At 37.8% G+C, this 23,215-nt stretch overlaps 1 protein-coding gene across 4 annotated transcripts in view; it reads left to right on the top strand.

Moving 5' to 3' along the window:
- Positions 1-612: 612 nt before the first annotated feature.
- LOC122688102 (A disintegrin and metallopeptidase domain 3-like) overlaps positions 613-23,215 on the top strand; it is a 125,392-nt gene continuing 102,789 nt past the window's right edge. For all 4 annotated transcript variants that reach the window (XM_043893923.1, XM_043893921.1, XM_043893920.1 and 1 more), the window contains exons 1-4: positions 613-686; positions 1,183-1,265; positions 7,867-7,922; positions 18,511-18,589. In XM_043893923.1, coding sequence (XP_043749858.1) covers positions 629-686; positions 1,183-1,265; positions 7,867-7,922; positions 18,511-18,589 — 276 coding nt within the window. In that variant the 5' untranslated portion in view covers positions 613-628. The remainder of the gene's footprint in view (positions 687-1,182; positions 1,266-7,866; positions 7,923-18,510; positions 18,590-23,215) is intronic.

Raw genomic sequence — 23,215 nt, 5'->3', positions numbered from 1 at the left:
TCACAGTGCTATCTATGTGGGAATAAATATATAAAAATTAAAAAAAAAAGAAACATATAATTGCTAACTCTCTAGAAGGTGTATGCAACTCTTTTTGAGAATGAAGTGCAACCCTTGCCAGTTTCACAATCCAGGGATGTTTTTCTTAAGGTCTTGTAGTCATCTATTTCAATCATAGGCTTCCAAGTTGGTTCAGTGGTAAAGAATCCGTCTGCCAATGCAGGAGACCTGGGCTCCATCCCTGGGTCCCATAAGATGCTCTGGACAAGGAAAAGGCTATCCACTCCAGTATTCTTGCCAGGGAAATCCATGGACAGAGGAGTTAAGCAGGCTATAGTCCACGAAGTCCGATAAGAGTTCGAGGGAACTCAGAGACCAAATAAAACCCTGCCTCAAACCACACTTCATCCTTCTTCGAGCCTCAACCGGCCAAAACCTGTCCCACTCTTACCCCTAAACCTCCCCTCGCCACTCTAGCCTCGCCCCTCTTCTCCGCCCTCTAGCCCCGCCCCTCAGTCCCAGCCCAGCCCCGCCCCTCCCAGACCACGCGCCCAATCCCCACCGCCTTGGCGAATCCCACGAGCCACGTCCAGTCAACCGCCTTCCCTGAGGTGAGGCCGGCCACGCAATGTTGTCTCTCCTGCTAATCCTCACAGGGCTGGCCCGGCTGGCCTCCACAGGCCATCGTAAGTGAGGACCCTGCCGGATAGGAGGGGGGCCCATCATCGCAGTGTCCCTTGGCGTGGGAATGGAAGGGTTGCTCTCCTGGGCCCAGAAGCCCAGGCCAGGCTGAGGGAGCCCGGGCAGGTCTGGTCAGAGTCCTGCCCAGTTTCAGACTTCTTTTCAGACTTCTGCCAGGCCCGCTGGTCGAAGGTATAGTTGTTTTTCACTCCCAGATGGGGACACAGGTCTTCTAGGGAGACGGGGTGGGGGTGGGGGTAGGGAGAGGATCCTGGATGGGGGTCCAGGGGATATCTTCTTAAAACCCTACACAGTATGATATTTTGAGGTCTGTGTGTTTGTGTGTGGGGGTGTGTGTGTGCGTGTGTGTGTGCGTGCACATGCGCGGGTGCACGCGCACTGGGGCTTGTAAGATCCACAAGTGATGTGATAGGAGAGGACAAGTAAGAAAGGATGCGGTCATGCCCTGGGGAATGCTCACTCTTGTTTTCCTTACTGCAGACTCTGAAACAGCACGTCTACAAATTACAGTGCCACGGAAGACTGAGAGAAACACCAAAGATGGCAGTATTTCAGAAACGCATGTAATTAACAAATCACTTTAAAATAAAAGTGTTTTATTTTTACTGGAGTGTAAGACCCAAATCGATGCATGCCTTCATGACATTTTGTGTTCTAAAGATTGTGTTAAAGAGACGTTTTTCTCTGAGGAAAGCAAGTGCTTTCTTTTCATTTCTCAAGTAAACATAAACCTTATGAGACAATTTTAAAATGCAGATTCAAAGAAAAGAGATGCCTTGAATTCGTATTACACAAAAAGGAGTCTATGGTCTACTAAATTTTCTATTTAAATGTATCTCGTATGTAAATGAGGCCATACAAATATTTAACTTGTAGCTTGATCTTAAGGTAACAGTATATAAATAATATCTTCATGCCTGTATTTACCATATATGTCCATATGTATATCTTTGCAAAAATGAAAATAATATTGTTTTTGATCTGACTAACATGGTAAAGTTTGTCCCTTATGTACGTTGTAAAATGAAATCTAGGCAGTGCAGAGACTTGTTAAGAAAGTGAACGGCTCATGCATCCCACCTGGGCTGGTGAGACAAGTGCTCGGGCCTGGTGCACTGGGAAGACCCAGAGGAGTCGGGTGAAGAGGGAGGTGGGAGGGGGGATCGGGATGGGGAATAAGTGTAAATCTATGGCTGATTCATATCAATGTATGACAAAACCCACTGAAATGTTGTGAAGTAATTAGCCTCCAACTAATAAAAAAATTAAAAAAAAAAAAAAAGAAAGTGAACGGCTGTCTCACTTTCTAAAGGCAGTAAATTTGAACGAAGTTTTGGAGACATGCATACACATACGCACATAAATTTTTAATGAGCGTGTATGAGCGATGTAGTTGGCTTTTTCTTTTATGGGTAGAGTTAGAAGTTAATTTTATGATAATTACTAACAGCCCTGTCATTATTTTTCTTAACTATAGAGTATCTTATATGTAACATCATAAAATATTTCAAATTTTAGACCACTAAGTAGTTTCATTTCTTTTTTTCCTTGGGGATGGTCTTGATCCCTGTCTCTTGTACAGTGTCATGAACCTCAGTCCATAGTTCATCAGGCTCTCTGTCTTTCAAATCTAGTCCCTTAAATCTATTTCTCACTTCCGCTGTGTAATCATAAGGGATTTGATTTAGGTCATACCTGAATGGTCTAGTGGTTTCCCCCACTTTCTTCAATTTAAGTCTGAATATGTAAATAAGCATGATCTGAGCCACAGTCAGCTCACAGTCTTCTTTTTGCTGATGATACAGAGCTTCTGCATCTTTGGCTGCAAAGAATATAATCAATCTGATTTTGGTGTTGGCCATCTGCTGATGTCCATGTGTAGAGTCTTATCTTGTGTTGTTGGAAGAGGGTGTTTGCTATGACCAGTGCGTTCTCTTGGCAAAACTCTATTAGCCTTTGCCTGCTTCATTCTGTATTCCAAGGCCAAATTTGCCTATTACTTCAGGTGTTTTTTGACTTCCTACTTTTGCATTCCAGTCCCCTATAATGAAAAGGACATTGGTTTTGGGTATTAGTTTTAAAAGGTCTTGTAGGTCTTCATAGACCCAGTCAACTTCAGCTCTTCAGCATCACTCGTCGGGGTGTAGACTTGGATAACCATAATATTGCTGATATTGTTTGCTGTGGAAATGAACAGAGATCACTGTGTCGTTTTTGAGAGTGCATCCAAGTACTGCATTTGGACTCTTTTGTTGACTATGATGGCTACTCCATTTCTTGTAAGGGATTCCTGCCTACAGAAGGAGATATAATGGTCTTCTGAGTTAAATTCACCCATTCCAGTCCATTTTGGTTTGCTGATTCCTAGAATGTTGACGTTCACTCTTGCCATTTCCTGTTTGACACTTCCAATTTGCCTTTATTCATGGACCTAATATTCCAGGTTCCTATGCAATGTTGCTCTTTACAGCATCGGACCTTCCTTCCATCACCAGTCACATTCGCAACAGGATGTTCTTTTTGCTTTAGCTCCATCCCTTCATTCTTTCTGAAAAAGAAATGCAGAAAGGCAAAATGGCTATCTGAGGAGGTCTTACAAATAGCTGTGAAAAGAAGAGAAGTGAAAAGGAAAGATATAAGCATCTTAATGCAGAGTTGCAGAGAACAGGAAGGAGAGATAAGTCTTCCTCAACGATCAATGCAAAGAAATAGAGGAAAACAATAGGATGGGAAAGACTAGAGATCTCTTCAAGAAAATTAGAGATACAAAGAGAACATTTCATGCAAAGATGGGCTCAATAAAGGACAGAAATGGTATGGACATAACAGAAGCAGAAGATATTAAGAAGAGGTGGCAAGAATACACAGAAGAACTGTACAAAAATGATCTTCACGACCCAGATAATCACAATGGTGTGATCACTAACCTAGAGCCAGACATTTGGGAATGTGAAGTCAAGTGGGCCTTAGGAAGCATCACTACGTACAAAGCTAGTGGGGGTGATGGAATTCCAGTTGAGCTATTTCAAATCCTGAAAGATGATGCTGTGAAAGTGCTGCACTCAATATGTCAGCAAATTTGGAAAATTCTGCGATGGCCACAGCACTGGAAAAGGTCAGTTTTCATTCAAATCCCAAAGAAAGGCAATGCCAAAGAATGCTCAAACTACTGCACAATTGCACTCATCTCACACGTTAGTAGAGTAATGCTCAAAATTCTCCAAGCCAGGTTTCAGCAATACGTGAACCATGAATTTCCAGATGTTCAAGCTGGTTTCTGTTGGATCATCGAAAAAGGAAGAGTTCCAGAACAATATATACTTCTGCTTTATTGACTATGCCAAAGCCTTTGACTGTGTGGATCACAATAAACTGTGAAAAATTCTGAAAGAGATGGGCATACCAGAGCACCTGACTTGTCTCTTGAGAAATCTGTATGCAGGTCAAGAAGCAACAGTTAGAACTGGACATGTAACAACGGACTGGTTCCAAATAGGAAAAGGAGTATGTCAAGGCTATATATTTTCACCCTGCTTATTTAACTTATATGTGGAGTACATCATGAGAAACACTGGGCTGGAAGAAGCACAAGCTGGGATCAAGATTGCCGGGAGAAATATCATAACCTCAGATATGCAGAGGACACCACCCTTATGGCAGAAAGTGAAGAACTAAAAAGCCTCTTGTTCAAAGTGAAAGAGGAGAGTGAAAAAGTTGGCTTAAAGCTCAACATTCAGGTAACTAAGACCATGGCATCTGGTCCCATCACTTCATGGCAAATAGATGGGGAAACAGTGGAAACAGTGGTTGGCTTTGTTTTTGGGGGCTCCAAAATCACTGCAGATGGTGATTGCAGCCATGAAATTAAAAGACACTTACTCCTTGGAAGAAAAGTTACGACCAACCTAAACAACATATTAAAAAGCATAGACATTACTTTGTCAATAAAGGTTCTTCTAGTCAAGGCTATAGTTTTTCCAGGAGTCATGTATGGATGTGAGAATTGGACTATAAAGAAAGCTGAGTGCAGAAGAATTGATGCTTTTGAACTATGGTTTTGGAGAAGACTCCTGAGAGTCCCTTGGACTCTCAAAGCAAAGAAATCCAACCAGTCCATCCTAAAGGAGATCAGTCCTGGGTGTTCATTGGAAGGACTGATGTTGAAGCTGAAACTCCAATATTTTGGCCACCTGATGTGAAGAGCAGACTCATTGGAAAAGACCCTGATGCTGGGAATAGTTGAGGGAGGGAGGAGAAGGGGACGACAGAAGATGAGATGGTGGATGGCATCACCAACTCAATGGACATGGCTTTGGGTAAACTCTGGGAGTTGGTGATGGACAGGGAGGCCTGGCATGAGATTCATGGAGTCTCAAAGAGGCAGACACGACTGAGTCACTGAACTGAAAATAGTTTCATAAACCTTCCTGAATAGTCATCTCAATAGAATCAAGAGTCAAGCCACTATAAAAAATTGTTGATAAATAATGCAAATGTTTATCAAAATAGTTGCATTTTATTTGACTCTTGTTCACAAAAATAGTGATGCTTATTGACCTGAGGCCTGTCCAGGTCTCCTCTTCAGTCTTCTTATCTTTGCTCTAGTGAACATCCCCAGTGAATGCTTTATGTCTAATAGGTGTTTTTTAGCTAAGCCTTAACAAGAGATTGCACTTGTGTATATCAACTGTGAATCATTTTGATTAGTTGTTAGTCTTTTTCTGGTTTTACTTCTCTTTTAATAAGAATTAACAGCTTTGGATAGGACACTTTGTTTTTCAGAAGGCAAAAATGTTGATGTAAAACACAGGGATGGGGTAGGAATCCAATTACAACCCCAGTAGCATGATCTGAGAGGAATGTACTCAAAATTTTGTTAAATGAAAATCTGTTAGACACTGGGGCAGGTTTTATAGACTGAGTGGTTTACTTCTGACTGGCTCCCTTTGTTGCACCAAGAAACACCAGTGACTATGTATTTATAAAAGCTATTATATCCCCCAAACTGATCATCGGGAGGCACTGAAATGTTGAGGAGAGTATAATGAAAAAGTATAGTGAAAATGCTTCCAAAAGAAAGCATGAGGCTCCATGATAATAGCAGGAAAAAGAGAGCATTTGGTACACATACATGCACACACACACACACACACACACCCAATATTATGAGATAAACATCCTTTGCTTTAAAATATTCATTTCTCAAGGAACATATAATGCTTCTAAATTTCTATGAATTTAATACAATGTCATCAGCATATATAGCATGAAAACTGATGGCACAGCAGAAATTTTCAAGTGCATTTCCATAGAGACCCCTTTAAATTTTTTTGCAAATGTTGATTGACCAATGTTAAAATTTTTCATGTGGGGAAGGAACATTTGAGCAAGAAAAATAAGCATTTTATTGAAGAATAAAGTGGCCCCAATGAAGTTTTCCCCTTTTTGCTCTTTATTTAGACACACTAGACTCTATGGATATCTCATGTGAAGGTTTTATATAAAGATAAAAGCTATGTTGCAGCAAGAAAAAGAGAATTCAAGTAAGTATCAGGAATCCAGGAAGCTTCCCCAGTGAGCTAGCTCCATGTGAGCCTATGCTCTTGGAATACATTGAGACTCTGGCTTTAAAATCAGAAGATTTATGGGAGGAATCTTGGCTTTGGGAGAACTCCTTACAAAGCTTTCAGTGACCTCTTAAGTAACCAAGCTGGCCTTTTTGAACTAGTTAGGGAAACACAACAGAAGCTAACCTTGGCTGGGGGGTGGGGGTGGGGGTTGTACTGTAAACTGCATTAATTTTAAATCTCAATGCCCTTGTTTTAGCCAAGAGTCAGAAACACCCAAACTTGTCACTATCTACAGAAACAGAACTTTTCTAATCAAGCTGCACATATGCTCTGTCTCCATTGTAAATAATGCTTCTGAAGAATACTTCTTATACTTTTCAAGAATATATGATGTCATTTAATGAAATTACCACAGCAAGGAAAATAAATAAATAAATGAGAAACATATAGGGACAGTATAGCACTCATTTTCTGGGAACAATACTGTGAGGTTAAAACTTAACAAAAAGACTGAGAAATGTATTTGAAAATTTAAAAATATATTACATGGTTCATGGGTTGATGGAGAGATCATAAACTGTAGTCAATATTAAATAATAAACAATGAATAAGAATGAAAAAATTGCAAAGAAAAACTTAAATCATGCTCTGAAGTTCATATAATAGCATAATATACTCCTATCCACAAATAAGTAGGTAACAGAATGGCTGGAAATTTAAAAATAGAAAAATAACAATAATCTTAAATTCTTAAAGATTTTCCTTAAATGAAGAGGTAGAATTAATGAAAAAATAAATAAACTGAAGTAGCTCAGATTCCCAACTTTAAACTTTGATTGCTGAGAAGAAGGTAAAACAGAACATTTGGTGAGAGATGTACTGTTAGAAGTGAGACTCACACAAATGTGAACTGGCCAATAGAATCTGAATTCCAGATATCATCCTTCAGTAGAAGAACTGTCTTTTAGTTTTCAGAATGGTGCCTTTAGGTAAACATCAGATTTTAGTCTAATTTTAGTTTTATCTTAGAATGGAACTTGCTTTGTAGTCTTTAATTTTCCTTTTATTTTCTCTGGAAACTGTAAAGTAAGGAACGATCAAAAAACTCAAATTTCTTCAAAGTTTACTCAGCATTTATAAATGTAACCATTTTAAGGAGAATTTGTTTATGAGACTTTAATGCTAATAACTAATGCTCTTACTTTTGCAGTAGATTTATAATCCTAGAGTTTATGTAACTTGGATTATGATTTATTCTGTCATACATTCCAAGATTGAAGAAAGATAACTGTAAGAGGATATCTCTGTAGAAATGGAGATATACAGTTTGTTTTTGTTATTTTTAGTCTCTTAGACATTTCTGACTGTTTGGAGACTCCATGGACTGTGGCCTGCCCGGTTCCTCTGTCCATGTGATTTCGCAGACAAGAAGACTGGAGTTGGTTGCCATTTCCTTCTCCAGTATATATAATTTTGATACATGATATCATCCCTGTTTATATGAAAGAGTACATATTTTTAAAAATTAGGACATTTGACTTTCAGAGATTTGAAATATCTAATAATTACTTTTTCTCTGAATCCTTTGCTATAGGTCACCTATTCCATCCAAATTGCCAAGAAAACATACACTCTCCCACTTGAAAAACAGTAAGTGAACATTCTTCTTTTCATAGAGTTGTTTTTAGTTTCTTACATTTTTAATGGCTTCCTATAACTGAGTCTACATTAAAGCCTAAACATTCAAAGGCATGAGTATTTTATTTAACATGTTAAGTCTTCCTGTTAATTCATGTCAAATTAGACTTTTGAGTCATTATCATTAGATTTTAAGTCTAATATTCAGATTCAATGATAATGATATAAATATTGGAGCATATGAAATACATGAACATCATTTTATGTAACTCCTTACTTTTAATTACATTAGAATTATAAATGAACTAATGTTATCTACCCATAATTGAGTTTGTTTGTTTCATGTCATTTTACATAATTATGTGACTTAATGCATTTTGTTTGATGTTAGACTCTCAGTTTGCCTCATTTTGCTATAGTATATACTTTTAATGTCTTCATATTTCTGCTTTCTTCTGTGAGGAAACCAACATCAATAACCTATGTGTATCACTCCATGACATTCTAATCTAAATTTCATCTTTACCTGAAATAAAACATACAGAAACCTACCTAAAAAAGGATTTCTTTGTTCAAATGCATATTGTCTTCTGCAAGTGTCTTATTTAATAGCAGCATATATTTTCTTTCTCTGTATGTATATTTTCACTCATTTTTAGTAGTGAGAATGCGTGGTATATAGTATTGATGGGTAATGAGGTTATTTCCAGGGATTGTCACTATAGACTCTGACAAGAAGCATCCTCACCCATGTATTTTTATATCATATAGATTTTGCTACATAACAGACGGTATAAATTAATGGACTTCTGGATCAAGAAGGATGAATGCTAAAAATAGTCATAACAATAATAATAATAATGACAAGAACAACAGTAACTGACATTTACTGAGCAAGTACTGTTTTCCAAGTGCATTTCTAGCAATCTGCATGTTGCTGAGTCATGTATGACTCTTTGGTACCTCATGGACTGCAGCATGCCAGGCTCTCCTGTCCTCCATTATCTCCCAGAGTTTGCTCAAATTCATGTCCACTGATTCAGTGATGCTATCTAACCATCTCATCTTCCACCACCCTCATCTCCTTTTGCCTCAATCTTCCCCAGCATCAGTGTCTTTCCAATGAGCAGATTCTTCACACCAGCTGGCCAAAGTATTGGAGCTTCAGCTTCAGCATCAGTCCTTCCATTGATTATTCAGGTTTGATTGCCTTTAGGATAAACTGGTTTGATCTTTGCAGTCTTTCTTTGCAGTCCACAGGACTCTCAAGTGTCTTCTCCAGAACCGCAATTCAAAGGCATCAGTTCCTCAGCACTCAGCCTTCTTATGGGCCTATTCTCAAATCTGCACATGACTACCGGAAAAACCCTGACTTTGACTATACGGACCTTTGTTGGTGAAGCGATATCTCTGCTTTCTAGTACACTGTCTATGTTTGTCATAGCTTTACTTTGAAGAAGCAAGTGTCTTTTAATTTCATGGCTGCAGTCACTGTCCTCAGTGATTATGGAGACCAAGAAAATAAAATGTCACTGCTTTTGCTTTTTCCACATCTATTTGCTATGAAGTGAGGGGACCAGAAGCTATGATCATAGTTTTTTGAATGTTGAATTTTAAGCCAGCTTTTTCACTCTCCTCTTTCACTCTCATCAGGAGGCCCTTTAGTTCCTCTTCAGTTTCTGCCATTACAGTGGTATCATCTGCACATCTCAGGTTGTTGATATTTCTCCAACAATCTTCATTCCAGCTTGTGCTTCATCCAGCCCATCATTCCACATGATGCACTCTGCTTATTGATTTAATAAGCAGGGTGACAATATACAACCTCTTACTCCTTTCCCTATTTGCACTAGTCAGTTGTTCTGTGTCTGATTCTGACTGTTGCCTCTTGATCCACATATAGGTTTCTCAGAAGAGAGGTAAGGTGGTCTGGTACATGCATTTCTTTGAGAATTTTCCACAATTTGTTGTGATCCATAGTCAAAGGCTTTAGCATAGTCAATGAAGGAGAAGTAGACGTTTTTCTGTTTCTCCCTTGCTTTCTTCATGATCCAATGAATGTTGGAAATTTGATCTCTGGCTCCTCTACTTCTTCTAAACCCAGCTTGTACATCTGGAATTACATGGCTCATGTATTTCTGAAGTCTAACTTGAAGGATTTTGAGCATAACCTTGCTAGCATGTAAAATTAGCACAATGGTAAGGTTGTTTGAACATTCTTTGGCATTGCCCTTTTTTGAGGTTGGAATGAAAACTGACATTTTGCACTCCTGTGGCCACTGCTGGGTTTTCCAAATTTGCTGATTTACTGAGTGCAGCACTCTAACAGCATCATTTCTTAGGATTTTGAATAATTAAGCTGGAATTCCGTTACCTCCATTAACTTTGTTCATAACAGTGCTCCCTAAGGCCCACTTGATCTCACATTCCAGCATGTCTGACTCTAGGTGAGTGACTACATCATCATGGCTTTTTGCATCATTAAAACCTTTCTGGTATAGTTCCTTCGCATATTCTTGCCACCTCTTCTTAATACCTTTTGCTTCAATTAGTTCTTCAGTGTTTCTGTCCTTTATCAGACCCATCTTTACTTGAAATATTCCCTTCTTATCTCCAATTTTCTTGAAGAGATCTTTAGTCTTTCCCTTTCTATTATTTTTCTCTGTTTTGTTTTGTTTTGGTTTTCATTGCTCAAGAAATCTTTCTCATCTCTCCTTGCTATTCTCTGGAACTCTGCATTCTGTTGAGTATATCTTTCCCTTTCTCCCTTGCCTTTCACTTCTCTTCTTTCCCCAGCTATTTTTAGCACCTCCTCAGACAACCACTTTTCCTTCTTGCATTTCCTCTTCTTTGTGATGGTTTTGGTCATTGCCTCCTCAACAGTGTTACAAACTACCATCCATAGTACTTCAGGCACTCTTCTACCAGGTCTAATCCCTTGAATCTATTTGTCAACTCTACTGTATAATGATAAGGGATTAGATTTAGATCATACCTGAATGGCTTAGTGGTTTTCATTGCTGTCTTCAACTTTAGCCTGAATTTTGCAATAAGGAGCTCGTGATCTGTGCCACAGTCAGCTCCAGGTGTTGTTTTTACTGACTGTATACAGCTTCTCCATCTTTGGCAACAAAGAACATAATCAGTGTGATTTCAGCATTGACCATCTGTTGATGCCCATGTGTAGACTGGTCCGCTGGATTGTTTGGAAAGAGTGTTTGCTATGACCAGTGTGCTCTCTTGACAAGACTCTGTTAGCGTTTGCCCGCTTTCATTTTGTACTTCAAGGCCAACCTTGTCTGTTATTCCAGGTTTCTCTTGACTTCCTTCTTTTGCCTTCTAATCCCCTATGATGAAAAGGACATTTTTTTTTTTTTTTATCTTAGTTCTAGAAGGTGTCCTAGGTCTTCATAGAATCAGTCAACTTCACCGTCTTTAACATTAGCCATTGGGGCATAGACTTGTGTTACTGTGCTGTTGAATGGTTTGCCTTAGAAACAAACTGAGATCATTCTGTCATTTTTGAGATTGACTCAATTACTGAATTTTGAACTCTTTGGTTGACTATGAGGGCTACTCCATTTCTTCTAAGGGATTCTTGCCCAAAAGAATAGATATAATGGTCATCTGAATTAAATACGCCCTTTCCCATCCATTTTAGTTCACTGATTCCTAAGATGTTGATGTTCAATCTTACCGTCTCTTGCTTGACCACTTCCAGTTTACCTTGATTCACGGACCTAGCATTCCAAGTTCCTATGCAATATTGTTCTTTACAATATAGGACTTTCACCACCAGACACATCCACAACTTTTTGTGTGTGTGTGTGTGTGTAGAAATCACAATCATATTTTATTTTAATTTTTTTTTTAGATTTTTTTTCATATTTTTTTTATTTATTTATTTTTTCAGTGGGTTTTGTCATACATTGACATGAATCAGCAATAGATTTACACGTATTCCCCATCCCGATCCCCCCTCCCACCTCCCTCTCCACCCGATTCCCCTGGGTCTTCCCAGTGCACCAGGCTCGAGCACTTGTCTCATGCATCCCACCTGGGCTGGTGACCTGTTTCACCATAGATAATATACATGCTGTTCTTTCACAACATCCCACCCTCACCTTCTCCCACAGAGTTCAAAAGTCTGTTCTGTACTTCTGTGTCTCTTTTTCTGTTTTGCATATAGGGTTGTCGTTACCATCTTTCTAAATTCCATATATATGTGTTAGTATGCTGTAATGTTCTTTATCTTTCTGGCTTACTTCACTCTGTATAATGGGCTCAAGTTTCATCCATCTCATTAGAACTGGTTCAAATGAATTCTTTTTAACGGCTGAGTAATATTCCATGGTGTATATGTACCACAGCTTCCTTATCCATTCATCTGCTGATGGGCATCTAGGTTGCCTCCATGTCCTGGCTATTATAAACAGTGCTGCGATGAACATTGGGGTGCACGAGTCTCTTTCAGATCTGGTTTCCTTGGTGTGTATGCCCAGAAGTGGGATTGCTGGGTCATATGGCAGTTCTATTTCCAGTTTTTTAAGAAATCTCCACACTGTTCTCCATAGCAGCTGTACTAGTTTGCATTCCCACCGACAGTGTAAGAGGGTTCCCTTTTCTCCACACCCTCTCCAGCATTTATTGCTTGTAGACTTTTGGATAGCAGCCATCCTGACTGGCGTGTAATGGTACCTCATTGAGGTTTTGATTTGCATTTCTCTGATAATGAGTGATGTTGAGCATCTTTTCATGTGTTTGTTAGCCATCTGTAAGTCTTCTTTGGAGAAATGTCTGTTTAGTTCTTTGGCCCATTTTTTGATTGGGTCGTTTATTTTTCTGGAATTGAGCTTCAAGGGTTGCTTATATATTTTTGACATCCACAACTTAACTCTGTTCCTGCTTTGGCAAAACTGCTTCTTTTGTACTGTAGTTATTATTAATTGCCCTCCACTCTTCCTGAGTAGCATATTGGATACCTTCGACCTGAAGGGCTCATCTTCCAGTGTCATATCTTTTTGCCTTTTTCATATGGTCTATGGGGTTTTCCAGGCAAGAATACTGGAGAAGATTGCCATTTCCTTCTCCAGTGTACTACATTTTGTCAGAATTCTTCACTGTGACTTATAAACCAATAATGCATATGCAGCCATCAAACTACTGTATCTCATAGATTATTTATCCTCCCTTATTTACAGCAAGAAAGCTCTCTAGTTGACATCCCTGGACATTCCCAGCCCTCAGTGTAGCTATTGGATTATAAGTAAGAAGATTCTTAAGTGTTATATACTGACAGTTTCTTTTTTTTTTCCCCAAAACCTTTATAACCAATTTTTATGACAGTAAATTAAAGGATATTTGTTTTCTACATTCTCAACCACATGCATATATTTACTCATCTTTGTTAATTAGTGGATAACAAATGCTATTTTATTGTTGCTTTATTATGCAGTTCTCTGGTTATTAATAACATGTAGTGTCTTTCAAAGTGAAAATGCACAGTTCTCATTAACTTGCTTCCCTTAAAATTTTAGGGTAATTAGTTTTTACTCATTCAGTCAGTCCAATTCAGTTCAGTCACTCAGTCATGTCCTCCTCTTTGAGATCCCATAGACCGCAGCACGCCAGGCCTCCCTGTCCATCACCAACTCCCGGAATTTCTCCAGACTCATGTCCATTGAGTTGGTGATGTCATCCAACCATCTCATCCTCTGTCATCATCTTCTTCCACCTTCAATCTTTCCCAGCATCAGGGTCTTTTCTAATGAGTCAGTCCTTTGCATCAGATGGCCAAAGTATTGTCTTTTATTCATTAGTTTTGAGTTATTCATATTCTATGTATGGCTTTATCTTTCTGTTTTTCCACTTTTTGCTCCATCATCAATTTGTGAGAAGTTTTATTTTCTGTGGCTATTACCACTTTCTCTCTTCTGTAGTTGTGAAAATAGCATGTTGAATATTGATGTTTTGTTCCTATGTTTTGGGGATTTATTGCTATAAAAAAGAATTTTCAAATTATACTTATATTCATATTTTTTCTTATAGGTTCTCATGTTCTTCTCTTGTGTCTCCAGATCCTAAAGTGATACAATAACATCCTATATTTTTAAAAATTCTCTTTCCATTTGAGATGTAAAGCCAATGCTTTCAGTTTCTTTATCAACTCTATCTGCATTTTCCTACTTTTCTTTTTTATTGTAGTGGTTTTTGCCATACATTGACATGAATCAGCCATGGATTTACATGTGTTCCACATCCAGATCCCCCCTCCCGCCTCCCTCTCCATCCCATCCCTCTGGGTCTTCCCAGTGCACCAGCGCTGAGCACTTATCTCATGCTTCCAACCTGGGCTGGTAATCTGTTTCACCCTTGATAGTATACTTGTTTCAATCCTGTTCTCTCTGAACATCCCACCCTCACCTTCTCCCACAGAGTCTAAAAGTCTGTTCTGTACATCTCTGTCTCTTTTTTCTGTTTTGCATATAGGGTTATCATTACCATCTTTCTAAATTCCATATATATGCATTAGTATACTGTATTGGTGTTAATCTTTCTGGCTTACTTCACTCTGTATATTGAGCTCCAATTTCATCCATCTCATCAGAACTGATTCAAATGAATTTTTTAATGGCTGAGTAATATTCCATAGTGTATATGTACCACAGCTTCCTTATCCATTTGTCTGCTGATGAGCTCTAGGTTGCTTCCATGTCCTGCGATGAACATTGGGGTGCACAAGTCTCTTTCAGATCTGGTTTCCTCGGTGTGTATGCCCAGGAGTGGGATTGCTGGGTCATATGGCAGTTCTGTTTCCAGTTTTTTAAGGAATCTCCACACTGTTCTCCATAGTGGCTGTGTTACTTTGCATTCCCATCAACAGTGTAAGAGGGTTCCCTTTTCTCCACACCCTCTCCAGCATTTAATGCTTGTAGACTTTTGGATAGCAGCCATCCTGACTGGCGTGTAATGGTACCTCATTGAGGTTTTGATTTGCATTTCTCTGATAATGAGTGATGTTGAGCATCTTTTCATGTGTTTGTTAGCCATCTGTATGTCTTCTTTGGAGAAATGTCTGTTTAGTTCTTTGGCCCATTTTTTGATTGGGTCATTTATTTTTCTGGAATTGAGCTGCAGGAGTTGCTTGTATATCTTTGAGATTAATCCTTTGTCTGTTTCTTCATTTGCTATTATTTTCTCCCATTCTGAAGGCTGTCTTTTCACCTTGCTTATAGTTTCCTTTGTTGTACAAAAGCTTTTAAGTTTCATTAGGTCCCACTTGTTTATTTTTGCTTTTATTTCAAATATTCTGGGAGATGGGTCATAGAGGATCCTGCTGTGATTTATGTCAGAGAGTGTTTTGCCTATGTTCTCCTCTAGGAGTTTTATAGTTTCTGGTCTTACATTTAGATCTCTAATCCATTTTGAGTTTATTTTTGTGTACAGTGTTAGAAAGTGTTCTAGTTTCATTCTTTTACAAGTGGTCGAGCAGTTTTCCCAGCACCACTTGTTAAAGAGATTGTCTTTTTTCCCTTGTATATTCTTGCCTCCTTTGTCGAAGATAAGGTGTCCATAGGTACGTGGATTTATCTCTGGGCTTTCTATTTTGTTCCACTGATCTATATTTCTGTCTTTGTGTCAGTACCATACTGTCTTGATGACTGTGGCTTTGTAGTAGAGCCTGAAGTCAGGCAGGTTGATTCCTCCAGTGCCATTCTTCTTTCTCAGGATTGCTTTGGCTATTGGAGGTTTTTTGTATTTCCATATAAATTGTGAAATTATTTGTTCTAGTTCTGTGAAGAATACCATTGGTAGCTTGATAGGGATTGCATTGAATCTATAGATTGCTTTGTGTAGTATAATCATTTTCACAATATTGATGCTTCCAATCCATGAACATGATATATTTCTCCATCTATTTGTGTCCTCTTTGATTTCTTTCATCAGTGTTTTATAGTTTTCTATGTATTAGGTCTTTTGATTCTTTAGGTAGATATACTCCTTCCCTACTTTTTTGAAGCATTTTTTCTTCACTGCAGTTTTCTGCTGACTCAGGCATTATTTGGTTAGACTATTTTCTAGGTGGATTAGTTAGATTATTTTCTTCAGAAGGAATATGCAAATAGCATGCTTCCCTAATTGAACATCTGTGGATGTCTTTTTGTTCTCATAATTGAATAACATTTTGGCAATGTGTAGAATTTGTGAGTCATATTTCTTTTCTATAAATTTTTGTAATTTGATACAGTCTATTTTAAGTTTTCCAGTATGTTTTCTTTGTATGGGTGAGTGTGATTTTCTGTGTATATGTTTGTATATTATGTTAATACTCCCTGAAATATCCAAAGTCCCTTAATGTTTTCTTTTTAATTTTCAGTCCATATACCTTATTTTCTTCCATGGGAAATATATGCTTTCATCCTGCATCTTATTTCTCTGTGTTATATATCATATTCTATAACTATGATCAAATCTTTATTTTTGATGTACATTCTGCCAGCATTTTTCCTCTTTATTAGCTAGACCTTTAATTATGTTTACAGTAAGCAAATTTTCTTAGATACATATATTTGATTCCTTAATATTAAATGTCTGCCAATGCAGGAGACAGAAGAGATGTGGATTTGATTCCTGAGTCAGGACTGTCCCCTGGAGGAAGGTTTGGCAGCACACTCAAGTAATGTTGCTTTCAAAATCTCATGGACAAAGGAGACTGGTGGGCTCTAGTCCACAGAGTCACAAAGAGTTGAACACAACTGAAGGGACACAGCACTCACACGTCATGTATTTTAGTTTCATAGTGTCTTTTTTTTTTTTCCTCTCCAAATGGTCTCCTTGGAAAGCTTATTAATTTTTCTTGAACTTAAGATTGTTCTTGTCCCTCAGTGCTGCTTCATTAGAAGCTAGCTTTTGACTTTTGCCTTTGATTTGCTTTTCAATTTCCTTTTGTTGGACGTGGTTTTTCTTTCAGTGCTCACTTGTATTTCGCTTATGTGCTTAGTTGCTCAGTCATGTCCGACTCTTTGCAACCCCATAGGCTGTAACCCAGCAAGCTCCTCTGTCCATGGGATTCTCCAGGCAAGAATACTGGAGTGGGTTGCCATTCCCTCCTCCAGGGGTTCTTCCCAACCCAAGGATCGAACCCTAGAATGCCATGTCTCAGGTAGAGGATGTGTTAATTTCTTCCTTCCTGCCATCTACATCACGTGGTTCTGAACAAAGGCACTTCAGTTTACAGTCAGGCAGAGGGACTCGATTCTCTGAGGCAGGCCATTTGATTATAGTAACAAAAGCAATGAAAAGCAAGTCAAAGAAACGCTTCCAACATGGAGCCAGAATTGGCTTCTCTGCAACAGTCTGCAGGTTCCCTTGGTAGTCACTTTGTGGCCGTTTTGTGTCTTATTTGTTCATACTTACACAGACTGCTCATGCAGGCAGTTATTTTTAGTCCCTTATAGTTCCTTTATCACTTGTTACTCAAGGAGACATTTGCCCAGGTCAAGCACTCCAGTAGAGTTCAGGTCCCACCCTATCTCATCCCTACCATAAGTATGTTAGATTGTTCCAAGATAATCAACATCCACCTTGTAAGAAAATTATAGCTCCATACTCCATTTATATCACACTTATGTATAGAAATAACGTATGATATTTGAGCCAAAGAGTAGAATCCTTCTTCTAAACAAAGACTTTGAGATGTATTGTGCGGTTCTACAATTTTTCTCCTACTGCTTCAAGAGAAGCAGTTTCCATAAAGGGACCATATCTTTTCCTAGGTTCCAGAAGGAAGGCATTGTGGTGTTGAATCTGCAGTAACCTTGTAAACAACATTTGTTTTAATTTTAAAGCACTGGGAATTTGGAGGTTGTGTTTTAGCCTAGGATAAGTTATGAAAAAAATTAATGATATAAGCATGAATTTTTTGTTATTTATCAACCCATGGCTGCTTATTCTTATTAACCAAAGCATTTATGCCATGAGATGTATAGATGGTTGAATCTATAAAAACTTTGCTTTGGGTATTGGAAGTCCTGGATTTTATCAGACATCAATCTGTGTCATTACAGTGTCCACACCTGTATCTGGTTATTCTGGTTCTTGTTTTCTCTCATATACATAATATACTATCAGAAAGAAAGTTAGACAATGGGGAGATTTTCAGTTCAGTTCAGTCCCTCAGTCTTGTCTGACTCTTTGCGACCCCAAGGACTGCAGCATGCCAGGCCTCCCTGTCCATCATGAACTCCCAGAACTTACTGAAACTCATGCCATCCAACCATCTTATCCTCTGTCACTCCCTTCTCCTCCTGCCTTCGATCTTTCCCAGCATCAGGGTCTTCTCCAATGAATCCATTCTTTGCATCAGGTGGCCAAAGTATTGGAGCTTCAGCTTCAGCATCAGTCCTTCCAGTGACTATTCAGGACTGATTTCCTTTAGGATTGACTGGTTTGATCTTCTTGCAGTCCAAGGAACCCATTTAATTTGTGCATATTTAAGCTTATAAAGTGGAAAGTAAAGTTTTCTTAAATTCCATAATTCTGGAAGTTACTTTTATTCATGCTGTTATTCAAACAAAGTTTATTATTTTGGTTGCATTAGGTCATTTTTAGACTCTAATTTCCTGGTGTATTCACACAACAAGTCGGGGATGTTATATCCAGATTCTTCATTTATAAAGGTAAGTTTTACTTTATGTTTTGCAGATTTTTGTGCTTTTGTGGTAAAGCCATCATTGGTGGGAAGAATGAGCCTCCCTTATGCTCAGCCAGATTGTTGGGCAAGCAGATTGATCACAGACTGAAACATAATGTGGCTGTTGCTATGAAAACATGTTGAATAGAATGAGCATTTTAGAATTTGAAACTCAGGAATCACTTAATTGAAAAGGTCATTTACATTCTCTGGAAGTAGTTGTAGGAATTTGAGAGGAGAAAGAAGTGGGAAAAGGAACTCAGAAGCCTCTCAATACAGGGTGAAGTTTTCATGAAAGTGTTATAGGAACTGGGCAGTGGAGGGAACAGTGGAAACCACTTGACAGAAAGAGCACAGAAAAATAAAGCTACAATAGCATATTGAGTACTAAATCCTAATATGTTTACATGAAAACCACAGGAATTTGAATTATATCCCCCAATGCAGATAAGAGTCAAAAAATGTTTAAAAGAATATGAAGAAGTTAGCTTTAGTCTAAGATATGTATTTTGCCAGAATAGATGATGGAGAAGATATGAATGCGAGTGTTTGTTCAAATTCTGTTGCTGTGCTACAATTCAGAGAGAATGATATTTAAAATATGGTAACTGGTACAGCATTTCTATTTCTCACCATCTGCAAGTAGAAAGTAGGACAGAATTCATGAGACACTTGGTTTGAGACATTTGACAATTAAAAGACAAATCAGGGATTCTTCCTCTGACAGAAAGGAAGCACAGAGGGTGAGTCTCACATTGAACTTGGTCCTCTGACTAGGAATAATGTCTTAACTATAGTTCAAGAGTTGAATCAAATAGGACATCTTACGAGTTTGGATTTTCTGAAATGTAGGGATAGTATATTCAGTCATCCACCACTAAGGATAATGTTAGATATAGCTTTTTTTGTTTTTGTTTTTTTAAATATGGTTGATACAAAGTTAAGGGAATTCATTGTTCCTAGATTGGTAAGAATCTGTTTGTTTTTCTGCCCCATGATGGGGAATGTAATTAATTGTATAAGATGTCTTTTCTGTATTAGTTGATATGATCATATGATGTTGAGATAGTGTATTGCTTTGACTGATTTTCAAATCTTGATTCAGTACCTAGAAAATATCTTTCATACCTAGAAAAATCTAAACTTGGTCTTGTTGTATGAATTTTTTATTAATGCCTGCATTTGATTTGCTAACAATTTCTTGAGAATTTTGGGGGTCAAATTTCATGAAAAACTTTGGTCTATGATTTTCTTTCTTGTAGTGACTTTGTCTAATTTTTAGATTAGAGTAATACTGGCCTCATTAAACACATCAAAAAGGAATGCATACTCTTCTGTTTTTCAGGAGGACATTGTATAAAATACTTGTTAATTCTTAAGATACTTGGTAAAATTCTACAGTGAAATCCCTGGGCTTTGGGATTTTGCATGTGTGTGTGTTGGGAGCTATTAAATTAGCAATTCAATTTATTTAATAGTTATAAGCTATTTTATTTATCTGTTTTTTGCATTGCTTTGGTGGGTTGTAGTTTTTTAAGTAATTGGTCTGTTTCATCTCAGTTGCATTTCTGCTTGACATTTTGTAATAGTCTTTATTATTCTTTTAATGACTTATAGGAGCTTTAGTGATGAGCTGGTTCATTTCAGGCATTGATGATATGTGACTCATCTTTTCTTAACTGTCAGTCTTACTAGAGATTTTTCAATTTATTGCACATATCAAAGAATCTACTGTTTCTTGCTTTGATTTTCTTCACTGTTATCTTATTTTCAATGTCACTGTGTTTCTTTTCTCCCTGATACCTTGCTTCAGGTTTATTTTGCTCTTCTTCTTCTAATATATTGAGGACAAAACTTAATAGGTGACCGTTCATCTGGAAAAGATTGAAGGAAAGAGGAGAAGGCTTAATGTCGTTTGAATCAGGAAATGTGATACCTCAGCCTTATCAAGGTTATGTGCCTATTCTTTTTTTTTTTTTTTTGTGGCTACATAAGAATTTCTGGATCATTTTTTCTGGTTCTACAAATAATGCCATTAGATATTGTATAGGAATCACATTGAATTTGTAGATTGCTTCAGGTGGTATAGGCATTATAACCATAAGAATTCCTCCAATGCATGACCACTGGGTCTCTTTCCATTGTATCGTAATTTCTTTCATCAGTGTACTATAGGTTTAGATTACAGGTCTTCCTCTTACATGGCTTAATTTAATCAAAAATATTTTATTCTTTTGGATGCTATTGTAAGTGGAATTGTTTTGTCAATTTCTCTTTCTGACAGTTTGTTAGTTTGTAGATACACAAATGAATTTCTATGTTAACTTTATACTCTGTAACATTGCTCAATTTACTAATATATTTCTTCTTTAACCTATGTAGGTATTGCTTTTATTACTTGAATATTTTTTTTCATTTATTTTTATTAGGTGGAGGCTAATTACTTTACAATATTGTAGTGGTTTTTGCCACACATTGACATGAATCAGCCATGGATTTACATGTGTTTCCCATCCTGAACCCCCCTCCCACCTCCCTCCCCATCCCATCCCTCTGGGTCATCCCAGTGCACCAGTCCCGAGAACTTGTCTCGTGCATCCAACCTGGACTGGTGATCTGTTTCACACTTGATAATATACATGTTTTGATGCTGTTCTCTCTAAAAATCCCACCCTGTCCTTCTCTCATAGTGTCCAAAAGTCTGTTCTATACATCTGTGTCTCTTTTTCTGTCTTGCATATAGGGTTGTCGTTACCATATTTCTAAATTCCATATATATGCATTAGTATACTGTATTGGTGTTTCTCTTTCTGGCTAACTTCACTCTGTATAATAGGCTTCAGTTTCATCCATCTCATTAGAACTGATTCAAATGAATTCTTTTTAATGGCTGCGTAATATTCCATTGTCTATATGTACCACAGCTTTCTTATCCATTCCTCTCCTGATGGACATCTAGGTTGCTTCCATGTCCTGGATATTATAAACACTGCTGCGATGAACATTGAGGTACACGTGTCTCTTTCAGTTCTGTTTTCCTCAGTGTGTATGCCCAGGAGTGGGATTGCTGGGTCATATGGCAGTTCTATTTCCAGCTTTTTAAGGAAACTCCACACTGTTCTCCATAGTGGCTGTGTTACTTTGCATTCCCACCGACAGTGTAAGAGGGTTCCCTTTTCTCCACACCCTCTCCAGCATTTAATGCTTGTAGACTTTTGGATAGCGGCCATTCTGACTAGCATGTAATGGTACCTCATTGAGGTTTTGATTTGCATTTCTCTGATAATGAGTGATGTTGAGCATCTTTTCATGTGTTTGTTAGCCATTTGTATGCCTTCTTTGGAGAAATGTCTGTTTAGTTCTTTGGCCCATTTTTTGATTGGGTCATTTATTTTTCTGGAATTGAGCTGCAGGAGCTGCTTGTATATTTTTGAGATTAATCTTTTGTCTGTTTCTTCATTTGCTATTATCTTCTCCCATTCTGAAGGCTGTCTTTTCACCTTGCTTATAGTTTCCTTTGTTGTACAAAAGCTTTTAAGTTTCATTAGGTCTCATTTTTTATTTTTGCTTTTATTTCAAATATTCTGGGAGATGGGTCATAGAGGATCTTGCTGTGATTTATGTAGGAGAATGTTTTGTCTATGTTCTCCTCTAGGAGTTTTATAGTTTCTGGTCTTACATTTAGATCTCTAATCCATTTTGAGTTTATTTTTGTGTATGGTGTTAGAAAGTGTTCTAGTTTCATTCTTTTACAAGTGGTCGAGCAGTTTTCCCAGCACCACTTGTTAAAGAGATTGTCTTTTTTCCCTTGTATATTCTTGACTCCTTTGTCGAAAATAAGGTGTCTGTAATTATGTGGATTTATCTCTAGGGTTTCTATTCTGTTCCACTGATCTATATTTCTGTGTTTCTGCCAGTACCATGCTCTCTGGATGACTGTGGCTTTGTAGTAGAGCCTGAAGTCAGGCAGGTTGATTCCTCCAGTTCCATTCTTCTTTCTCAAGATTGCTTTGGCTATTGAGGTTTTTTGTATTTCCATACAAATTTTGAAATTAATTGTTATAGTTCTGTGAAGAATACCGTTGGTAGCTTGATAGGGATTGCATTGAATCTATAGATTGCTTTGTGTCATATACTCATTTTCACAACATTGATGCTTCCAATCCATGAACACGGTATATTTCTCCATCTATTTGTGTCCTCTTTGATTTCTTTCATCAGTGTTTTATAGTTTTCTATGTGTAGGTCTTTTGTTTCTTTAGGTAGATATACTCCTCATTATTTTATTATTTTTGTTGCAATGGTGAATGGTATTGTTTCCTTAATTTCTCTTTCTGTTTTCTCATTGTTAGTGTATAGGAATGCAAGGGATTTCTGTGTGTTACTTTTGTATCCTGCAACTTTACTATATTCATTGATTAGCTCTAATAATTTTCTGGTAGAGTCTTTAGGGTTTTCTATGTAGAGGATCATATCATCTGCAAACGAATTTTGAATGTGGAACCTCCTTTGCATATCTGGGATAAAGCCCACTTGGTTTTGGTTTACAATTTTTAAATTTATTGTTGACTTTTATTTCCTAATATGTTGTTGAGTATTTTTGCATATATGC

This window comes from Cervus elaphus, chromosome 32 (genome assembly GCF_910594005.1).
Source record: "Cervus elaphus chromosome 32, mCerEla1.1, whole genome shotgun sequence".
Classification (NCBI taxonomy): Eukaryota; Metazoa; Chordata; class Mammalia; order Artiodactyla; family Cervidae; genus Cervus; species Cervus elaphus.
Note: the sequence above shows the minus strand (reverse complement) of the source record. Positions and strands in the feature narration are given on the sequence as shown.